The 23,590-nt window shown below is 37.4% G+C and overlaps 1 protein-coding gene across 2 annotated transcripts in view; it reads left to right on the top strand.

The window, feature by feature from the left end:
• Window positions 1-23,590, top strand: part of LOC114654151 (solute carrier organic anion transporter family member 3A1-like) — a 333,533-nt gene that overhangs the window by 298,761 nt on the left and 11,182 nt on the right. For both annotated transcript variants that reach the window (XM_051929431.1, XM_051929432.1), the window contains exons 7-10: window positions 151-349; window positions 9,345-9,483; window positions 11,089-11,264; window positions 23,197-23,261. In XM_051929431.1, the coding sequence (XP_051785391.1) occupies window positions 151-349; window positions 9,345-9,483; window positions 11,089-11,264; window positions 23,197-23,261 (579 nt within the window). The remainder of the gene's footprint in view (window positions 1-150; window positions 350-9,344; window positions 9,484-11,088; window positions 11,265-23,196; window positions 23,262-23,590) is intronic.

The following is a 23,590-nucleotide window of genomic DNA, read 5'->3' as shown; positions in this document are numbered from 1 at the left end:
TTGTCCAGTTCCTCCACCTTTTTGATTATTTGGATGCTTGAAAATCCACATATTTATTAAATGCTAAAATTGGAATGTTTTCAATAAGCACGCTTACTTAAAAATGATTTTCGTCATAACTTGCTTTTCTATCTTTGCTTGACTTTCAAGGAGTAGCGGCCATTCCTTGTGTGTGCCTTGGGATGTTTCTTGGGGGCTACTTGGTGAAAAAGTGCAACCTCACCCCTGTGGGAATTGTTAAACTGGGCATGGCTGCCAACATGCTTTGTTCAGCGGCATTTGTGTTTCTGCTTTTCCTGGGCTGTGAAACAGGACCTGTTGCAGGGTTAACCTCTGGCTACATGAATAGGTAAATAAGAGCTTTTATAAACAAATTAGATAAGTCATTGAACATGAATGGTGATATTCAAAGAAGTCAATAAAGAGTAACTTGTAAAATTTAAGCTGAATTGACTGCCTAGAAGATCTAATATCAGGGTGAACAAGTTTAGTTATACACTGTATACCTGTAGACCTGTATTGCAATTAGTGTAGTTATGTGTCTAGAGAACTGTCAATTCGTGTAATCTGATGTTGTGTAACATGACCCTTTTCACTTTTTTAACTTAAGGCTGTGATTCAATTAATTTGGTGCGTTTTGTTCCTTCTTTGAGGGTTATAACCATATCAGCATCTGTAACCCTATTTAGGCTTAGTTGACCTGATGTGAAATTCAGAGGCAGCCTTAGGGATGTGCGGGGCCTAGGACTGACCAACCCCACGCGGGGCCGGTTACGTCAAATGCTGTTACTGGTACGTGTGGACTGTATAAACTTGTGCTCCAATTTAATAAAAATAATGTTAACATACACGGGATTTTCTCATTACAGTATTCAGGTAAATTTTTGCAAGATAACACGCAGACTGTATCAAAATATAACAATGTAATCTGTTAAAAAAGTGAAATTCAGAATTCATGACAATACCACGACAGCGCAAAATGCAATGCGGTGTCATGCGGAAATTAGCAGGGCCTCTTCTACAAAAGTACCCAAATTGCAAGTATACTCTGATATGTACGGAATTTGACCGAATTGGGTTTTGAAAAGGGTTCCTCTTAGAGGCATCTCAAATATATATATACTGGAGACTATAACTTGACAAATCTGGTTGAACGGACATGCGGACCTCAAAAGCGGGGCCCCCTTAGGCGCGGGGCCTGAGACGATCGCCCCACTTGCCACCCCAAATGCCGCTCTTAATGAAATTCATACTTGCATATCTGACAAAGAATATGGTGTGAACAGATGGATGATCACATTTAAGAACACACACTGCATATGATTGTTTGAACATCCAGTGATTTGAAATTTCTGCACAAGAGTTATTCATGACAAAGTGATCAATCAATCCATTAATCCATTTCCCAAACTCGCTTTGTTTGCCAGTGCTGACCCAGTGTTATCACTCTGAAAGCAGGGACCAATACTTAATAGAACACGTGGCCATCAGGAGGTAGTCATGCACACACACTTAAATGATACCAGATAAATTTAGTGTCACCATTTAAGCTATCACATGTATACTAGGGTTGTGGAAACAAACCTGATTACTCAGAGAAAATCCATATGGGCAAAGGGAAAAAGAATGAACTCCACACACTTGGACGCAGTTGTGAAACTAAGTTGCTGGAGGACTGAGTCAGCTGTGTTATCCACTGTAGCACTATTATTGTACTGACTCAGAAAGATAACAGAATATTTTTAATGAAAGGGATCAGGAGATAAAATGTTTAAAACTGAAGCTGATACCGCTATCAAGAGTCTAACCGAGATGTCATCATGCTCAAAGCATTAATCAAAAATCAGAATATTAATACTAAAAGAAAGTTCCTTAACCAAAAAAAGATTTTGGCACAATAATCTCATAATCTCACACCAACACTGTTTTTACCCTTATCTTGGATACCATGGAAATGCATGTGCTGACCTTTATACCGTTGCTTCAATAATGTTAACCAAGGTAAAACTAACTTTTACAGGAACCCTTCTAAATAAACAGAAAGGCCAGAATTATACTCTTCAAGGAATAACAGCCTAAAATAGTCATATACTTTGTTTAAAACATTTCAGGAAATCTCATAAAAATGTAATGAAAAACACCATTTACAAAAATCAATTGAAAAAATATACTAAAATGCAAATAAAAAGTTGCCCATGCTTTCAAGGAAAAATTATTTAAAAAAGTAACAGTATAAGAACTTGAAGTGTACAGAAGTGAGAAAAGATACACTATAATTATTACAGATGATTTCATAAGTAATATAAAAATAACACAGTGCAACATTTTGAGAATATACTATGGTGTTTCATAAGAAGTACGCCTCTATCCTTGACATAAATGACTCTTTGAAATTCTTTTCATGTTCATTTGTGTTACCGAAATTACCATCATAATCATCTACTGTACATCAATATGGCACTTTGCTTTTTACAGTGATGCTCCACTAAGACTGGCGACTTGACTCTTTGTAACAAATATTATTCCAATATAAAAGCCAGTGGCCATTTCTTATCGCAATTAACATACAAAATAAAATCTTCCACATAGGCAATGCAAGAATTAAATATTTTCCCTAACAGTGCATCAGTTGTATGCAACAATAAGTTCACAGAATAAAGGGCTGTCTAATTAATGTCTTTCAAAGAAGCTCTTCTTTTTACAAATAAGCAATCTTATTTCTTATTTTTTTCTTTGAGTTCTGTTGTTACTGTCTTGATGCTATACAGAAAGAATAAAATGTCTTTCTCAGTGGTATAGGAATAATTCAGCCATTCAGCAGTATACTGTATTGCAGGATTAACCTGTTGATTCCTTTGTAAAATACACCAAAGAACAGAAACTCAGTGGGAATCTTGCATTTTAAATGTACTTTCTTCATCTGCGAGGCAGATACATAACCAGTCCTCATATGCATTCACTAGTGAATGTAACTTCTACATATTAACTAATTTATATATTTAATCTGGTAATAATTTTCATCATAATGCATTTGCATATCATCAAATTTCTTCATTTCTAATTAATAAAGTTATTGTGGAAGAGGTATTGAGAAAAGAACATATTCATTCAAGTGCCTTAAATATTTAAAATATTAAAATGAATGTTACTTAAAATTTAGTAAAAAAATTATATTTTCAAAAGGAGTTTCATGAAACTAAGCTAGACATTCCTGATACTAACGTGTAGTTTTGACATAAGGCAGTTTTAAAAAAATAAAAGGTGTGAATACATGCAGATACAGACTGTAGATAACTTTAATCATAAAGTAATTACAAGATTAAACCCCTGAGGTATACTGTAACTTAAGTCTGACAGATTGATTAGTAGATGCACCCTTCATAAAAAAGGCAGCTTACAAGTGTTTGAAAAAGTTAATTGTCTGAAACCGTACGATGGCATTCCTGCAGAGATTCCTCAGGGAGCTAAACGGATTAAAGAGTTTGAAGATGTTGTCTTTTCACGCCTGTTTATTGCTTATGTAGATGTCAAATTTACCATCTGCCATTAAGTACTACTATTTATGAATGTTTTGGAATATAATTTGTTAAGAATAAAACAGAAGTAGTACAATATATTCTCAAAATGGTTAAAAATATTTAGCATTTACCTAAAAAAGCATGTTAAACTTTCCATCACTTGTGGTCTATTCTGTAAATACAGGGTGAGCAATAGTTTCCAAAATCTGGTCATTTAAAGGTCAACCCTTGATTTTGGATATTGTTTTACAATAAAGTCACGAATGATAAGTCATAAGTTAATCTTTATAATTCACTGCTTTCTGAAGGAATGAAGCCTTGGCTTTTGAAAATGTTGCAGCTTTCCTTTTTGAAGTTGTTAAACCTTCTTTGCAGGTTAATGATTGCTTTCACCCCAGGCTCAGCAGATAAATGAAAGAATGGCTGCTTTTTTGAAGTAAAACAGAAATCCTGAAGAGTGAAAAGCTATTCCCACACATCATTTATCTGATTCAATCTCTCCCTGGATTCACATATACAAATCCTATGAATTTTATTATCCTGTGTGTGAAAAAACTGTAATCATATCTCCTACTATTATATAACTATTGTCAGACCAACCAAGGTTATCCATCCATTACCTGAAATGCATATAAACCAAAGCAAGGGTCAAAACCTGTGCCAGTAGCACTGACCAGAACCTACAAGGGGAGCCATTTCATTGCAAGTATAACAAATAATATTTCTATTTAAAACCTTATTTTGGTACATTGATATTAAAGACAATATTTTCAGGTTTTATGTTTTAATCAGAGCTCTCACTGTCCTGTGAATGTGATCTTCTTGAAAGTGTATGCTTCACAGAGTGTTTAAATGATTAGAATGCAATGCCTGAAGATTATTATAGTCACAAGATGCGATTAATGCAAGTGAAAGAGTACACTGAAACTGAAAAAGTGTTGGCATATATAATAGTAAAAAGTAGACATGCATAAAATCTGGCAACCCTACATATTTTTCATTCATTTATTTAATTTTTACAACTTTATTGTATTCCTAAATCCTATCATGTATGTATCCATTTCCTTATGCTGCTTAATCAGTTATGTAACTGAACCTTAACAATTTCAGAAAATGCTGCTACTATCCCATATGGCATACTGGCCCATTGCAGGCCAACACACAATATACAACTCTACGAAATGCATTGAAATCAATGGGGAAGGAGGAACTGAACTAGTTTTGAGTTTGTTATAATGGTGCGTTGGTCTTTTAAGTTTCTCTAAGAGCTATGGAAGCATCTATCAACTGTGTTGGATTGATTATTGTGGCCAAGAATGTGATCTGAACTGTGAGGTAGCAGTGCTAACAACTTCCCCTATCATTCAAAAGAACAACAAAAGAAAGACAGAACAAATTATACAATTGTTGTGGCACCAGGTGAAGCTGGAACACCTTTTTTGTTTTGTTCTCTATCTGTGCAGATGCTTCACACTTTTTTCTTTTATCAAGTAGAAAGAAATGCCTTGTAACTAGTAATACATCTTTCATTTCTCATGCTGATTCAAGGAGGGAGATGGGGAGAGCGCCTTTAAGGCTTATTTGTGATCATAGCATAAGCACGTGGCTTTTGCATGCAAATTAGCCATGAGGTGCTGTGAGTGAGTTCACAGAGATCAGCGTTATATATCCAGTAGCAGTATTCTTTATTGTTAGAAAGGTAACCCTCAAATGAAAATGCTGCAAGTTTTTTTTTTTTAATACTTGTCACTAGGTAGTACCTTCGTCCAAAGTTCAAGGACGGACTTTGTATTTGTGTCATTGATCTAAGGATATATGTTCTGGACTTGCGGGCTTGCAGGTAGAGAGAATAAGTAGAAGAACCAAATGGGTAGTGAGGATATACTGGGCATGACTAATATATGCCTTTATATAGAATAAGTTCTGGAAAAATTTCTGCTTCTTTGGAGAGGTCAAGATTTCGAATCTGAGTGGACACTGTTCAAGACCTCAGTAGTGTATGAAGTTGTCAGGGGCTGTGGCTAGAAGGATAGTATTGCCTGCCTTGGTGTCAATGTTTTAACTAATTGGTGGACACTAGCAAAATGTTGAAGAAAGTGGTCTTTGTTTTACTTGGAGTGTCTCTATACTCGATTGAGACGTACCAACAGCTGTGTCAGTGGTCAAAGTATAAACCTATATGTTGATGGAGTTTGATGAGGCCATGGAGAATGATCTACACAAGGCCTCAAAAAGATCGTAGTAAAGTATATGATTACTCAGAGTAGGCAGCATGTAGTCCAGACAGTTCTGAGTTAGGGTGGGAAAACATTTAGTTCAGCTGAAGATATTGCTCCTAAAATTGCTATCCTTGGAGGATGGATTGCCAGAAGCATTTGTTGGGGTTAATTCACACTGTGGCTGATTAAAAAATCCATAGGGGCAAAGCTGCAAAATGTGGAAGGAATCTAAAAAGAAACGCTATAAGTTCTGGATATTGAGGGTATTGTAGCAAATATATCTTTATTCAGTTTTCAATATAATTTCAGTATAAATCAGTCTTCAAGCAGGATTTTACATTTTAGAGTATCTGTTTGGAGTATGAGATGTGAAAAATCCTGCAGTGTTCAGGGTAATTCAGTGCTGAATGGAGACCTTTGAAATGTTCAGTGTACAAATTTGGTAGCTCTTGTTTAATCAGTTCACAACAAAACTACTATTATCACAAATTACTGTGAAAAAAGCTTTTTACAAAACAAAAATAGTTTATTATAAATGTATTTTTGGTTTGTCTATTGGTCATATGAATTGTAAATCGCAATATAAGCAGTAGCTAAAAATTGTTTTCTTGAACAGTATTTATTTTAATTTAGGATATCTTAAAGAGAACAAATGGTACAATATTTTCATTGCTTTGACTCACTCTGTCACAGAATAAATTGCCAAATGAAATGCTTGTTTGATCCTTCATATTATGGATTCCAGCATTAGCCTCATTATTGTTTTTTTGCCTGCCATTGGATTTTGTGCTGAATAATAATGGAATGGTAATATTAATTGCACAAAAAGGTGCACATTCTCAACATTTCTCTATTATTTGTATCTCTTAGTCTACATTTAAGTATACGTTTTGGTAAATGTACGTACCAAAAGACTTTCCAGGCTTTCAATTCAGGTTGCAAGCCACAGTTATTGTTTCAGATACAACGTACAGTATTAACACAACTGATGTGCTGAAATTGTTGTTACTTGAAGAGCAGACATGTTATTCTATAAGATCTTAATATAATATGTATTATAATACAATATATATTATATTTTAATATAAGATACCAGTAATACACTTGACTTATATTTTTCATGCTCTTTCTCTGTACATTTAGCATTCATTTCCTCAGAGGTTGATGTGCTTGCTGCTTCCTGAACAGCTCTTCTTTCCTCAATCATAGCGGCCCGCTTCTTCACTTCTTCCGTTGGGATCTTTTCAAGTTAAAACTGATTAAGTCAGTTTTTTGTGTTACAATTATTTAGTGCATTTTTCTTAATTTTTCACTTAAGCTGGCACTTAAGTGTTCAATATGCCTCAAGAATGATTTAAGATATGAAGAGGTAGGAGAAGTGACGGCAAAGGTGGTAGGGATGAGAACGGTGCCCATACGCATGCACCTCACGTCCGCCCTGCTGCCCGCTGCCGAGAGTTAATTCTACAATAAAATAAAAATAAAAAGAGTAATAAAAATCATCACCCCAAAAGCGGACAGTAGAAGTGTACCAAATTTCAGGTCAGTAGGTCAAACGGTTTGTGAGCTACAGGTGATTTAAAATCCTGGACAGACAAACAGACAGCCACGGTAGCGTATTATATAAGAAGATTAAAATACAGTTCTCTAAGATGTTATAACACGCTATCTTTCATGATCTGCCTCAATGGTTAACAGCATTAGAACATTAAAATAATCTTGACATGAAAAGGCAATTCAACCCAACAAGTTTGCCAATCCTGTTGAGCTAATCCAAACTAACATCAGTATTGGTTCGAAAAGACCCCAAAGTCCCACTGTCTACCACAATACTTCCTTACTTATTCCATGTGTCTATGGATCTGTGTTAAGAAAATATTTTTAATACTTGCACAGAATCTCTCCTTGACCTAGTGTCGTTAAAGAAACTATTTTAAAGTAGCAGCTTCCACTGTACTGATTACTGTCATAATTTTACTCACTTCAGTCATGGTATTTCTTAAACTCTGTTTGCTTAAACTAAAAAGGTTCAACCAAATTCAGTTTTTCCTCATAGCTCAGTTTGCCCTGTGATATAATGCTGGGATGGAGTCCTGTTCCCCAAGACTCTGTAATACACTGTGTAGAATAGGCACAGATAATGAAGGAAGGTATATTTGTTAGGCAAATGCATTGTGCATTAAATCAATAAGTGAAATAAAGTAAGGCAAAAATGTAGGACTCGGGCACTTCCTAGTTAAAGGGCAGTGTATTTATTTCTGCAGTATATGATTTGTAATTGAATACAGTCTAATACAACACTTACTCAGCTTCAGTCCCCCAAAGTTCCTTTTTGCTTACATGTAAACTCTTTGTTTTATAGGAGATTAGTGAGAACTTAAGCAAAATGACACCTTTTATTGGCTAACTAGAAAGATTACAATATGCAAGCTTTCAAGGCAACAATAGGCCCTTTCTTCAGGCAGAAGAAGTGGACTGAGTTGTCTCAAAGGCTTGCATATTGTAATCTTTCTAGTTAGCCAACAAAAGGTGTCATTTTGCTAAACTTCTCACAACATCTACAATAGCTATGGTACAACACCATAGTTTTATAGGCGATTACAATGTTTGTAAGTAGTAAACATGTTCTAAAGAATAGAAAAATAAAGCTGAATAAAAATTAGATTGTTTACTTTCTGAGTGTCACAGGCTGTGTGTTGTCAACCCGGTAAACTGACTTCTTTACATGGATTTACAGTTATTTCACATTTACTGAATACTTTTTGAAACCTGTATGTTTTTTAAAATGCCACTATCCTGGGTAGCTATTTTTCATTTCTTTCAATATTAATATATTATATTCACTTACACAATATAAAGGCGACAGTAAATCTTAACAAGTTTCCTCAAGATTATGAAGTTAGATTTTACATTTAAATTTTTCCTTTTTAATTTTTATGGAATGTTTTTAATAACCAAAACCTATTGACTTTATTTCATTATATATTATGATAGTCTCTTTGATATACAATGATTAAAAGAAAAATATACACTCACCTTTCATGTAATTTTAAAATTTTATTAATATTTGATTCAAGGAATGTATCTTTAATGCGTCAATGGTGCTGTTACTTTTTGACTAAAGGATTACATAGACTAGAAAAATATAAAATGGAAAACCATTTAAAAATCTTTAAAATATTTATTTATTTCAGCTTTTTTATTAAGTACAATTATGTTTTCACATGTTAAGGATAATGGACACATTTATAAATGTAAAGCAATATGTGCAGACAAAAAAAATACAAACTTTATAACAGTAAAATACAGAATAATACAGTAAATAGTTATTGTTGGTTTGTTGCAAAGTATATAGGTAGAACAGTGGTGTAATTGTCACTATTGCTCCTCGTGACTGTAGAGTTTTGGGTTCTCAACACAAACTGGCACTTGCCACATGTTCCTGTTATGTTCAGCTCTTTCTAAAGTTAACTGATAACTCTCAATATCAACCCACATCATTAGAAGCAAAACTGTGATCCTTTTTAGTTAGAGAAAAAGTGTGGAGAAAAGTGCTGTTTGACAAATTATCTGCTTTTCTTAACATTGGCTTAATGTTTATTTTCAGAACAGGCTGGGACTTCCCAAAAAATCTCACATCATGGTGCAACGAAGAATGTGGATGTACTCTTGAAACACTTAATCCAATCTGTGGGTCTGATGGCATCACCTACATGTCTCCATGTTTTGCTGGATGCATTGACACTGTAAGAGATCATATTTTTAGAGACAATTTACATCACAGGATAAGGTTGCTATTCATTTGGAGATTAAAACCGGGTCTTTAATTATATATATGGTGATAAAGCTGAATTTAATACAGAATGTTTTACCAGTTACATGCTTTAATGTTATCTATCATATACTGTATATTGTGTAATGTAGTTTTACAAAAGTGAAAATGAATAAAGATTCAATCTTTACTGAATAGATAGATAATGGAGTCTTAAAGAGGATACCTGCCAAACTTATAAATTGTCACAGGAGTCTCTGTGTGGGTTTTCTGTTACTATATGCTGGATGGTTTGTCTGCTTGAACAACAAAAGCATCACAATTAACATTTACTCTAACCTTTATAAAGAATCTTTTTCTCCCCCACAAACTTTGGCCATTCTAGTTCCCCAACATCAAGCACAATTCGTCTTCCATCTATCATCAAGCTCATTGGAGTGAATAGATTTTTCCTATTATAAGTTTCATAAATACTCAAGTTAATCAATGTTCAGCCATAAAAACATTCCTAACTTGAATATTTTTAATGGAATGGACGGTCAATAACCATTAATGGATCCCTGTTTGTGTTTACACACAGTGCAATAACCTTCTAATTCACAATCCCACTCATGCCTGCTGGATTTCAGTTTAAGCCAATTTCTTTATCAGTGGTCACGTCCTGCCTTCAGTAAAAATCCTTGCTTAGTTAATGTTGGTATATTTTGTGTGTACTTTTTTTTGAAAGTTGAAAAAGCATGTTTTTAGCATCATTTTTAATAATTTACTTAATTAACTTATTTATGACCTAAGTTTTAATTAACTATTTATTATCAGAGTTGTAGATTAATTATGAAAATATAACTTAAGCATTGTACAAAAAAGAAATTTAGCATTAAAGTATTCAAGCACTAGACGTATGTTAAAATGGAAAAAGAGTGGAAAGTCATATTTTATGAGGATAAAAGCAAATTCACACTTGTGCAGAAATGAATTAGATTTTATTGAGTTGCAAGGATTAACAGAAATGTATGAGTTTTATTTAAACAAGGATTAAATTATTTAAAGGCTAATATTGACCATTGGTATATATATTAGTGATGTCACAGGACCAGACATGAAAACACTGATATTTTCTCATTATCAAGTGATACCTAGATAAGAATGACTGAAAAAAGAATATCAGACCATTTGTTCACTTGTTGATAAAACTAAGAAAGGAATACTTTTCAGTAACAGAAAATAGATATAATTGGCTTATCAACCCGAAGAATCATTGTAGAGTTCAGAGTTGGTCATATAAAGAAACTTTAGAAAATCCATTTATAAAAGTTGAAATAGTGATACAATATACTTAATAAAGAAGTATATAGAGTTTGATTGTGTTTTCTCCCAAATTCCAGTTTTCTTCTATGTCCCTATCTTTTTCTTATTATGTTACAGTAATGTCAAAGAAAAATCCATGTGGCCTAAAGTTAAGTTCTAATTTTGGTCATTGCAAGACTTAATATAAACTATTTAAACCATTTGTTTTTACCTGTGTGGTGCAACCTGTATCTGCTGTCACCTAATTTTAATTTATGTTACCATTTCCTTTCAGAATTTTACCTCCTGTGCTTGCATAAACACTGGCATCCCAATAGGTGCAGCTGCAGTTCCAGGACAATGCCCGAGCTCTGGCTGCCAAGGAACGTTTCATGTTTTTTTTGCTGTTTTCTGCACAGGATGTTTCATTGGAGCCATGGGTCACACTCCAACAGTTGTTATTCTCATACGGTATGAATCTGTAAATCTATCGATTATATACATGTTTATATAAAGATATAAGACTTTCAGTCTTTTCGTTTATTTAATTTGTATTTCTATACTTCACAATGAGTTTGCTTTCTCTCTCTCTTTTATGTCAGCATTATATGGAAAAAGTTTCTCTGAGGATTATATGTGTATACAGACCTGCCTGTATCTTAAGCAATCTTAAATGTTCACCTCTCGATATATAGGGCCAATCGAATTCATCAAACAAGAAGGCCCAATAACTTAATAATTTGCTTTGCCTCATACTATTAAAATACATCTATCCTTTCATGTGTCCACGTGGAACCTGCAGATGTTTGGGGTCCTTGGCACAATACCCCACCTCTTTTCATGGTAGATGCAGGACCACAATATAAGATGCAGACAATACTGAACTTACATAGGGTGTGGTCCATTTAGAGTGTCTCGAACAGTGGAATGGACATGGTCCTGAACAGACACATAGGAGGTCTACCTGTGATCTACTGTGCATGTTTTATATTTTTATATCTCACATGTATTGTAAGCAGGTACCTAGGTGGCTTGGTATAGCTAATGCTTCTGAGTACTTCTATAGTTTGCAGATTAGGTTCCTGATTTTGAGTAGGAGTCACAAGGGTGAGACAGCAGCACTTATTTTTCTTTTATTTATTCAAGTTTCTCTTTATTTACTGTATTTCTTTTTCTCTATTGCAAATGTTTCATTTGCATTAATGAATCAACAAGCAAATTAAAAGGGCAAGCTCAGTTCTGGGACACCCTCTGGATCCAATGAAGGGAGTAGTGAAGGAGAGAATTAAAACAAAACTGAGTGTCATTATGAATAATACTTCAGATCCTCTATCTGACACACTAACACTGAGGACTTTCAGTCAACAAATTATTCAGCAGAAGTGTTATTCAGCAAGAAATGCTACTGGGGCTCCTTTTACACTAACAGCAATATGCCTGCATAATGCCTCACTGTGACTGTCACAGCCAAGTCAGAAGTTTTCTTTCTTTTTAAATTTCCTTGCTTTATAGTCACTGTGGTGTGTGTTCAAACCAAAGTGTGAGTGTATATTTATTTATTTATTTACTTATCTACCTTTTTATGTATTTATTTATTTAATGATCTTCTGTAAAATGTAAAATTTCCCCCAGGGGACAAATAAAGTTCAATCTGTCTATCAAAACTAGGACTACAATACTTTATAACAGTGACTTGCATTAACTTAGCATTTTGACCAGTAGTTATTTGATACAAGTCTTGATTTGTTAAATTTGTCATTTGGGAGTATTCACTCAGTGATTATTACTAATTACTACTAAAGTTAGCTGATGACACTGCTATCGTGGGCTGCATCAGGAATGGGCTGGAGGAGGAGTATAGGGACCTAATCAATGACTTTGTGAAATAGTGCAACTCAAACCACCTACACCTGAACACCAGTAAAACCAAGGAGCTGGTGGTGGATTTTAGGAGGCCCAGGCCCCTCATGGACCCCGTGATCATCAGAGGTGACTGTGTGCAGAGGGTGCAGACCTATAAATACCTGGGAGTGCAGCTGGATGATAAATTGGACTGGACTGCCAATACTGATGCTCTGTGTAAGAAAGGACAGAGCCGGTTATATTACCTTAGAAGGCTGGCGTCCTTCAACATCTGCAATAAGATGCTGCAGATGTTCTATCAGACAGTTGTGGTGAGCGCCCTCTTCTACGCAGTGGTGTGCTGGGGAGGCAGCATTAAGAGGAAAGACGCCTCACGTCTGGACAAACTGGCGAGGAAGGCAAGCTCTATTGTTGGCATGGAGCTGGACAGTTTAACATCTGTGGCAGAGCGAAGGGCGCTCAGCAGGCTCCTATCAATTATGGAGAATCCACTGCATCCACTTAATAGTATCATCTCCAGACAGAAGAGCAGCTTCAGCGACAGAATGCTGTCACTGTCCTGCTCCACTGACAGATTGAGGAGATCGTTCCTCCCCCAAACTATGCGACTCTTTAATTCCATCCGGGGGGGTAAACGTTAACATTTAACATTATACATAGTTATTGTCTGTTTTTCACCTGCATTATTATCATTCTTTAATTTAATATTATTTATTGTATCAGTATGCTGCTGCTGAAGAATGTGAATTTCCCATTGGGATTAATAAAGTATCTATCTATCTATCTATCTATCTATCTATCTATCTATCTATCTATCTATCTATCTATCTATCTATCTATCTATCTATCTATCTATCTAATCTTTTTATATTGTATATTTATATTAATATTGTATTTGTATAAGCTTCTGCTCTTTTGCCAATAAAGTAAAGTAAAGCAAAGAAAAATTCATACATACTGTGAGCATAATTATCCTTTCGACTTTCAAAGGAGAAGAAAAACGTTTATATTAAGAAGAGAACATGATGTCTATATGCTAGGAACTATTGAAGTCCTTGAAACAGGCATTCAAATGTGTCACTGACAGATATTGTTCTAGGAATACAAAGAACTTGCTGTTCCATTGATTGGAGTCTTTTAATTGTAGTATTGATTGGTGCTGTAAGTGCTTTTTTCCAAGAATGTTTTGTTAATGTAGATTATCTTTAAAGCATTCCAGTGCCTACAGTTTCATTTGCCTTTAAAAGTGACTTGTAATTTGGATGTGCTTTTAAACTTGAAATACTGAATTGCCTGGAGCAACAAACTGGTACCAAAAATATGTAGTTACAAAAATATACAGTACACATTTTAATAATTTAAACTACCAACTTTATAATAAAGAATTGCAAAAGATAATATTTTTCAGAAAAAAAAATAAAGTATACTTAAACTCAGTTAACAAAAGTCGATTTTATATAGTGCCATAAAATATACCACCACACACAACTATATATTGCAAACAAGGTGTTTATATTTTCAGAGGGGCAGCCTTTATTTAGTAGTTTAAACCAACCCAATTTCCATTCAAAATACTAAAAAGGTTTCTAAGAAGTATTTAGGTAAGAATTTTTTAGATACAACTGCTAATTTTATTTTTTTAATTTTAAATTAGATGGACTACCATCCATCCATCCATCCTCTTCCGCTTATCCGAGCTCGGGTCGCGGGGGCAGCAGCTTGAGCAGAGATGCCCAGACTTCCCTCTCCCCAGCCACTTCTTCTAGCTCTTCCGGGGGAATCCCAAGGCGTTCCCAGGCCAGCTGGGAGACATAGTCTCTCCAGCGTGTCCTGGGTCTTCCCCGGGGCCTCCTCCCGGTTGGACATGCCTGGAACACCTCACCAGGGAGGCGTCCAGGAGGCATCCTGATCAGATGCTCGAGCCACCTCATCTGACTCCTCTCGATGCGGAGGAGCAGCGGCTCTACTCTGAGCCCCTCCCGGATGATTGAGCTTTTCACCCTATCTTTAAGGGAGAGCCCTGACACCCTGCGGAGAAAACTCATTTCAGCCGCTTGTATTCGCGATCTCGTTCTTTCGGTCACTACCCATAGCTCATGACCATAGGTGAGGGTAGGAACATAGATCGACTGGTAAATTGAGAGCTTTGCCTTATGGCTCAGCTCCTTTTTCACCACGACAGACCGATGCAGAGCCCGCATCACTGCGGACGCCGCACTGATCCGCCTGTCGATCTCACGCTCCATTCTTCCCTCACTTGTGAACAAGACCCCGAGATACTTGAACTCCTCCACTTGGGGCAGGATCTCGCTCCCAACCCTGAGAGGGCACTCCACCCTTTTCCGGCTAAGGACCACTGTCTCGGATTTGGAGGTGCTGATTCCCATCCCAGCCGCTTCACACTCAGCTGCGAACCGATCCAGAGAGAGCTGAAGATCACTGCCTGATGAAGCAAACAGGACAACATCATCTGCAAAAAGCAGTGACCCAATCCTGAGTCCACCAAGCCGAACCCCCTCAACACCTAGCTGCGCCTAGAAATTCTGTCCATAAAAGTTATGAACAGAATTTGTGACAAAGGGCAGCACTGGCAGAGTCCAACTCTCACTGGAAACGGGTTCGACTTATTGCCGGCAATGCGGACCAATCTCTGACACCGAACGTACAGGGACCGAACAGCTCTTATCAGGGGGTCCGGTACCCCATACTCTTGGAGCACCCCCCACAGGATTCCTCGAGGGACACGGTCGAACGCCTTTTCCAAGTCCACAAAACACATGTAGACTGGTTGGGCGAACTCCCATGCACCCTCCAGGACCCTGCTAAGGGTGTAGAGCTGGTCCACTGTTCCGCGACCAGGACGAAAACCACACTGTTCCTCCTGAATCCGAGGTTCAACTATCCGACGGACCCTCCTCTCCAGAACCCCCGAATAGACTTTTCCAGGGAGGCTGAGGAGTGTGATCCCTCTGTAGTTGGAACAGAGTTGGACTACCATGATGTCCTGAATTGGTATTAACCCTGTTGCCATTTTGGAGTTTGCATCTGTGCCAATAAAATGTAAAAGCACAAAGTTTCATGATGAAACAAATATTAATTGTCTAGCATCTTGAAAGAATGGAGACATATTTTTCATATTGGGTCAACATACATCACAAACCATTCTGAACTACATCTGAAGGAGTAGCATTATTAAGTTGAACAATTCAATAATAAAAAATTACTCTGCTGCATAGCATTGCTAATTTAGTGGCAGTTGGCAAAAAAAGAGTTTACATTATAAGGATACTCTGAGCTTATTTTGCTTCATAAACTTGGTGCAACACTGCTTCTGCTTCCCTTTTTTGGGAAAAATAAAAATAAAAAGAATGTAAATGGTAATAATCTAATCTAATCTAATCTAATAATATAAAAAAATTGCAATTAAACATTTTTTGCTGATGATTAGGTGCAGAATACTGTTTAAAATTGTTTAACAGAAATTAATACCATATGAGAAAGCAGCAGTATAATATACAGAACTAACTCTTCACTAAGATGCCATTCCTGAGAAGCTGACAACGGAATGTAAATTTATAGATAAAAATACATTAGACCTTCTCCTTCCCACAATCCTTTGGGGTGGGTCACGTGTCCATCGCCGGCACCCGACATGCGGAAGTCTTTCTCGCTCGACTGCTCCACTGATGTGAGTGCACTACTGCCTTCAGGATTCTCTCCTGCCTCCTGCATAATAAATAAATCTGAAATAATTCTCAAGATGAATAATTTTCCTAGCATACACAAAAAAAAACAGGGATTACCTTTTCCTATACTTGCACGAACTTTTAAAGCATCTGAATTTTGGTATGAAGTGCAGGAATTAAGATTAAGATTTATGTCATTCCAGAATTGTTGAATAAAGCAAAAAGTATCTTCAAAACAATTCACAAATACAGTTTGTTTTGGCATCAGCATAACAAAACATGCAAAAATAGTGCTGTGGCATTTTCTCATGTAATTCTGTTATACTGTGTGACAAATAGAGGCACTGTCGCCCCTTGAATCCTCAGACCAGCCGTCAGACACCAGATAAAAGTCCAAATAATGGTTTATTATAATAATACAGTGCACAAAGCACCCTCCTCTCCACAATACTTATATAAATAACCAATAATCAAATAATCCTCCACTCTCCCAGACACTTAGCCACCCTGCCTCCCAATTCAGCTCATCTGTCTGGGATCTCCCACAGTCCTTTATAGTCCTCGACCCGGAAGTGCTTCTGAGCCCTCAGTCCATGTGATTATCCAACACTTCCGGGTCAGGTAAAAACTTTTCTTTTTCTTCATCCCGGAAATATATCATTTCTTCCGTTCCTGTGACTTGGAAATACTTCCAGGCTATACGGAAAATATAAATCTCTGGGCCTCCCTGCAGCGACTCCTGGTGGCCCCCGTGGTATCCAGCAGGGCTGTGCATTATAACTCCACTGTCCATGATTCCATGCTGGCATTAGGGGCCCCTCCATGCTGCAAGGAGGGCTCCATCTGGCGGCCTGAGGGTATTTACCGGGATGAATGGCCGGCCATATCTCACAGTACTCCACCCATACCCAGCGGAGAATTATGATACGGAGAGGCCAGCCTTGGCGATGTCCAAAACATTCCCGGGAGAACCTTGGGGGAATATTATATAAAAAAGGCATCTTATCCCTTGTCCTCTGAGGACAACTTCGCCATAGGTGGCCCGGCCGACGGCATTCGTAGCACAGCCACTGTCCTCCTGTTTGTATCCCTCTGCGAGTCTGGAAACAGTCTGGAAACTTCAGCTCCGCCCCTTTGTCCACTGAGGAGGGTTCCACGGCCGCCCCTGAGCTCTCAGCTCGCAGCTCTACTTTGTCAGGAGATCCCCGCTTTATTTTTGGGATCTCCTGTTTAATCTGGGGTTTTCCCACAGTTTGAGTCTCTCTATTTTTTGAAGAGAGCCCCTTTACTGTTTGCACCCCTCTAGATTTAGATATCGTACGGATCGGGGTCTTCAGGATCACATCGCTCCGCGAAACAGCACCATCCAGCTGCCCTGGCTCAATTGACCCTTCCTTCGACCTCTCTGTCATCGTTCCACTCTCTTTTATAGGGCACGCAGTGATTTGGCACCCTCTACTTATTAAACGCAGGCCCGGATCACACCATGTTCCTGTATGTTGTACGGTACCAGCATTACCTACCTGTACCGGCAAATCATATAAGACGGGAGGCGCTCGTCCAAATCGCCGTTGGTACTCGTCGACCTTTCTTAACGGCGCTCCGGCCACTGCTCCCAGATCCCCAACGATCTTCTTTATTGTCGCCACAACCTGTAAGAAACTGTGCACGGGCTGAAGCAACTTCTTCAGCTCGCACACATTCAAAAAGTTATTTAATTCAGCCAGAGGTATGCTCAGGAGATCACTAGCCTTACCCTCTGGCTGGGAGCCAATGAGCACACCCGCTCCTGGCACGTACTCTGACGGGTTCCGCAAGGGAGCCTGGGATTTGGAGTTCTTTTCGGAGGTCCGCGGTGCCGCTTTTGGCTGACTGCGATCCGTCTGTCTCAATTTATCGACGGACCAATCAGTCATTTCCCAGACCTCCTTACCTTTTTGTAGAGAGAGCGGTGCTTCGCTCGCCTCCCCTTTCCCCTTCGGAAAAACCAAGTCCGTCTTTTCCTGGGTGAAGCAACAAACAGCTGGACACGGACCTTCTCCTTCCCACAATCCTTCAGGGTGGGTCACGTGTCCGTTGCCGGCACCCAACATGCAGAAGTCTTTCTCGCTCGACTGCTCCACTGATGTGAGTGCACTACTGCCTTCAGGATTCTCTCCTGCCTCCTGCAGAACCTCCGGATGGACCCCTGGGAGGTATGCGCACAGGACAAACTGTGTTATTTTAAATAAGTTTTCAATTGAATCCCCAGCACATACCTCAAAGCAGTCATCTTCCTCCGGAGGCTTCTCCCGAAACACGTAGCCACTTTGCGGCTCATCTTCAGCGCAGTCAATGTTGAGCCCTAGACCTCCGCTGTTGCTGGCAGTCTGCTTTGTCTTCTTTTTTCCCATGACGTCCTTGGTAAAGGTGAGGTTTGGCGATTTTTCTCTGCCTGTCGTGACGCTGCCTTCTTAGGGTTCTGTGCACAGTAATTTTTTTTAAATACAGGTCCTCTGCCAAACCGACGGCCAGAGAATCCTGCCGAGACTACGCCAACTGTGACAAATAGAGGCACTGTCGCCCCTTGAATCCTCAGACCAGCCGTCAGACACCAGACAAAAGTCCAAATAATGGTTTATTATAATAATACAGTACACAAAGCACCCTCCTCTCCACAATACTTATACAAATAACCAATAATCAATAATCAAATAATTCTCCACTCTCCCAGACGCTTAGCCACCCTGCCTCCCAACTCAGCTCATCTGTCTGGGATCTCCCACACTCCTTTATAGTCCTCGACCAGGAAGTGCTTCTGAGCCCTCAGTCCATGTGATTATCCAGCACTTCCGGGTCAGGTAAAAACTTCTCTTTTTCTTCAGCCCGGAAGTATATCATTTCTTCTGTTCCTGTGACTTGGAAATACTTCCGGGCTATACGGAAAATATAAATCCCTGGGCCTCCCTGCAGCGACTCCTGGCGGCCCCCATGGTATCCAGCAGGACTGTGCATTATAACTCCACTGTCCATGATTCCCTGCTGGTATTCGGGGCACCTCCATGCTGCAAGGAGTGCTCCATCTGGTGGCCTGGGGGTATTGGCCGGGATGACTGGCCAGCCATATCTCACAACTGTTATCCAGACGTGAAAAAGGTGAAGAAGTATTAAATTCAGCTATGGATGGCCAGCTACTTTTCTACCCACACAGATACTTACATCCAAAATGCAGAAATAGAATAACAATTTCCATAATGTGAACTTCTGGGAATCAAGAAATAGTACAGATTTGTATGAAAGTCAATTTATACATCACTTTAAAGAGGAAGCTTATAAGTGGAAGCTTTTTTCTGCAGAATTGCATGCAAAGCAAAAAAAGACCCTGGATAGGGCACCAGTCCATTCAGAGACTGACTAGTTCACAAAGATGGAAAATTAAATAGTAACTTGATATCCTCATACACAGTACATAAAAGCAATGACTAACTGGAAGGGTTTTGTGGTGACTCTATCAGAAAACATAGATTTGTTTATTCCAACACTTAGATTGATCCACATATACTTCCTTAATTCAGCAATTGTCCTCCTATCATTGCCCTCCCCTGTTTGGGAAGGAGACAAAGTCCAAAAGTTCATTGCATTCTTTAATGTTACTTAATATGTCAAAAGCGGAAGCAAAGTAAATGAGTGTGACAATTGTGCCATACAACCTAGAAATGTAGCAGCTGTCACAGATGATGCTGACTGAATGACCCAATGTGCAATGATGTTCAGGTGGTACTCAGCTCTTGCAGTTACCCTGGTGTAGCCCAGATGTCTCACAGCATGTAGATCTCTTGGTGACTGTGTTCTTCCTGAAGTTGTTGCTTATTGTTTCACCGTATAAAGCTGGTCTAAAGTTTTTCAGTTCCAGAAAGGGTACAATGGTCTCCTTTTATGGAGTTAATTTAAGCTGTTTGGGTCAAAAACATGCTTCTAACATTTAAATGTCACCATTTGATTGAAATTTTTTTCAGTGTCACTCATGATAGCCAGTCTGGTCTAATGTAAATGGAATATTGCTCTTGCTGGGTGCAAATCAGATGGTTTTTCCAGAGTTGCTCCAAATAAAGAGGGCTTTCACCTACACGTGAAAGACATCAGGGCGTTCAAATGAGAGCAAAAGCTCTGTAAAAAGTTATAACTTTCTGAGGTAAATGGGCAGATGAAAGCTTAGACAACATTCTGTATCTCATTTCAATGAGCTCCCAAGTTAACATTAGCTATTATGTAAGGTGATTGATAAGATGACTACTTTGACTAGTTCTCCTTTTTCATAACAGTCAATAACCTTCTTATAATTCTGTCCCTACAGTCCCTTTAGTGGAGACTGCCCAGTTTCTCTGAGTTAAAATTGTCATTAACTTTTAATATCTTCTCACTCACTGACATCCCTATGCCAGTTCTCTAGGTTTTACTGCAGAAGAATCACTCTGTTATGTTGTTAATCCAAAACGAAGGTGGGCAAGTTTATGAAAATGTCATCCTGGACATAAGATTCCTCAGTTAACCACTCCACAACTTGCTACAGGATAATTACCCGCTAAATTCCTTTTTGGCAAGCTAATGTCAATAACATTAATTTCCATTTAGTCACTTCTAATGACTACTTTCTATGCTATACTGAAATTTCTGAGAGAATAAAAATTAAATTCTATGCTGACAAAGAGGATTAATGCATATCATCATTGTGTTCATCAACATAGGGGAAGTTGTCCTGGCTCCACCAAAACAAAACAGAACAACTAGTAACATTAAATCATATGAGATTTTAGCAATAAAATGCTCAAAGAAACATGCATAAATCAATGAATACTATTTATATAAACTTGTTAAATTAAAATGAACCTTTTGTAGATAAAAAATGGATAAAACAGTGATTTCTTGGTCATTTCAATATATTATACACTACATACACAGCATACTTTCTCATAACTGTAGGAAGGTAGCTTGAATTCTAAGTCTGTGCCTGTGTCAGATGTATTCAGGTACTCTACTGTCCACCTAAATCCCAAAGGAGTTAATATTAAAATAACAGGCGCCTCTAAATTAAAGTGGTATGAGTCTTTGTCTGCTCGAGTGTACTGTGAGGAAGAATAGTGTTCTCTTACTGTGCTTTTATCTGAATAGCCCTGGATATGCTGTGGTCCCTGAAACCTCATAATTGACTGAGGTGGTCCATAAAATGGAAAAGTGGCCAGGCAGATGCATAGATAGGTGAACATATACTGGAGGTATATGGACGTTTAAAACATTAACACATTATCTTTGAAAAGTAAAACATTCTTAGTACAATAAAATATTTTAATGTACACCATACATTTTGTCTGGTAATGTAAAATTATTATCTCAAAGTATGTCTGTCAGTGATTTCTTTTGTATATTTAAAAATAGTAGTGAATATCATAGAGACAAAACAACATTTATGTTAGATACCTGAAAGAAAGAAGTAAATATTTATATTCCATGGGTGGATTCTGTCTTGTACCTGAATCTGCCAGGGTTGGCTCTAGCCAATTTGGTTCTGTAATAGATTTACAGATTACAGATCCGTTTTTCTATTCTTATCACATCTCATTTTCTGTTGACATGTCCTAGTGAGGGTCACTTTGAAAAAGACTGATTTAATCATATCAGACTATCCTATCTCCAGCAAAAGTCTATACCTCTTTTTATTTCAAATTCCATGCCAGCTGACAAATACAAACCTATGGTACGGTTTTCCATAGTCCTCTTTAGAGTTGGTAGTGCCCAGTAGTCCTATTTTGAGAGTGGGATATTTCCAAGGGACATCAATTCAATTTAGTTCAATTTATTCTTGAAGTCCCAGAGACATTTGAAAGTAAAATACAATTAAATAAAAAAAACCCCACAAAATTCAATATATACATAAATAATATAAAAACATGAGCCTACATGTTGACATTAATATAATTTTAAAGCTCTTACAGTCATTCATATTTTTATAGTTCCTAGCAGTTAGAATGTATGTAATGCAGTTATAAACAAGATAATTGCACTGGAATTATATGTGAAAAAATAGCATAGTAGAGTAACTTCAGGAGACCTTCACACAAAGTCAATTAAGGTAAAGTCTCTTTAATAGTTTTTTGAATTTTTGTGACAAAGTGACACAAAATGCCTATAACAGTTTCACCCTCTTGGTTTGTGTTGCCTGTGTACTAGTATATTAACCTATGCATAAGTAATATTTAGCTCTTTTTGCACTTTTGATTTTCTGGCTACATTATTTCAATTAGTATAACATACTAGATCAGTTATAAATGTGTATAATTAAGGTACAACTATGTATTATTTGGTGGATATTATCTACATTCAAAGCATATTTAAAAACACTTCAATAGTTTTTACTTTAAACAGACTTTCATAATAGAAATTTGCAAATGTTGGTATTAAAAACTGGATGGAGCAGAATGCAGAACCTTTCACATTTTAGAGAATTTTAAAAGCAGGATTCACAAAGTCCTTAAGTACTCATCACTGTACACAGCCTGAAAATGTACACAATTACATAGGCAATTAGATATTTTCTTGTGCACAGTACATACTTGGAGCTGGACAAAATGCAAATGACAGAGCATTTGCAATAAAATCAACAAGATTTTATAAGAAATCTGATAAACGGTTAAATAAATAAAGTTAAAGTGTCCTCTGAGTAGAATTAGTTACGTGGAGAAGGTACCAAGATGCAGTGAAGGAAAGAATAATATGTGTTTGTTAAAACTGCCATATATTGTATAATTTATTCATTCTGAAATGCCATTGTGTTGCATTCCTAATATTTTACCTAAACTAAAGTTTCTTTCTGTGTACAGGGCTGTCAATCCCATTTTTAAATCATACGCACTTGGAATTCAGTTCCTATTACTCAGAGTGCTCGGTAAGTTTGTTGCATATTTATTTTCGTTCACTCATTTAATTAAAGAATTGCAAAATTATTAAAACTGCAGTGTTCTTGACTAAACTGTTTTCACTTATAAATTGTAGACTTGCTGACCCTCACTGTAGTTGGCATGGTGGTGTTAGCCACAACTATGCGGTAATACTTCACTTTGTACGTTCTGCCCTTGCACACGATTATTTTCTATTGATTCACTGTTTTTTTTCCGCATCACAAAATTATATATATCGGATGAACTGGTAAATCTTAATTTCACATGGTGGATGTATGTGTGTGGGCTTGCAACTTCAAGGGAAACAGATTGATGA

This window comes from Erpetoichthys calabaricus, chromosome 7 (assembly GCF_900747795.2).
Source record: "Erpetoichthys calabaricus chromosome 7, fErpCal1.3, whole genome shotgun sequence".
In the NCBI taxonomy this organism is placed as follows: Eukaryota; Metazoa; Chordata; class Cladistia; order Polypteriformes; family Polypteridae; genus Erpetoichthys; species Erpetoichthys calabaricus.
The sequence above is the reverse complement of the archived record's forward strand: the minus strand, read 5'-3'. Positions and strand labels throughout refer to the sequence as shown.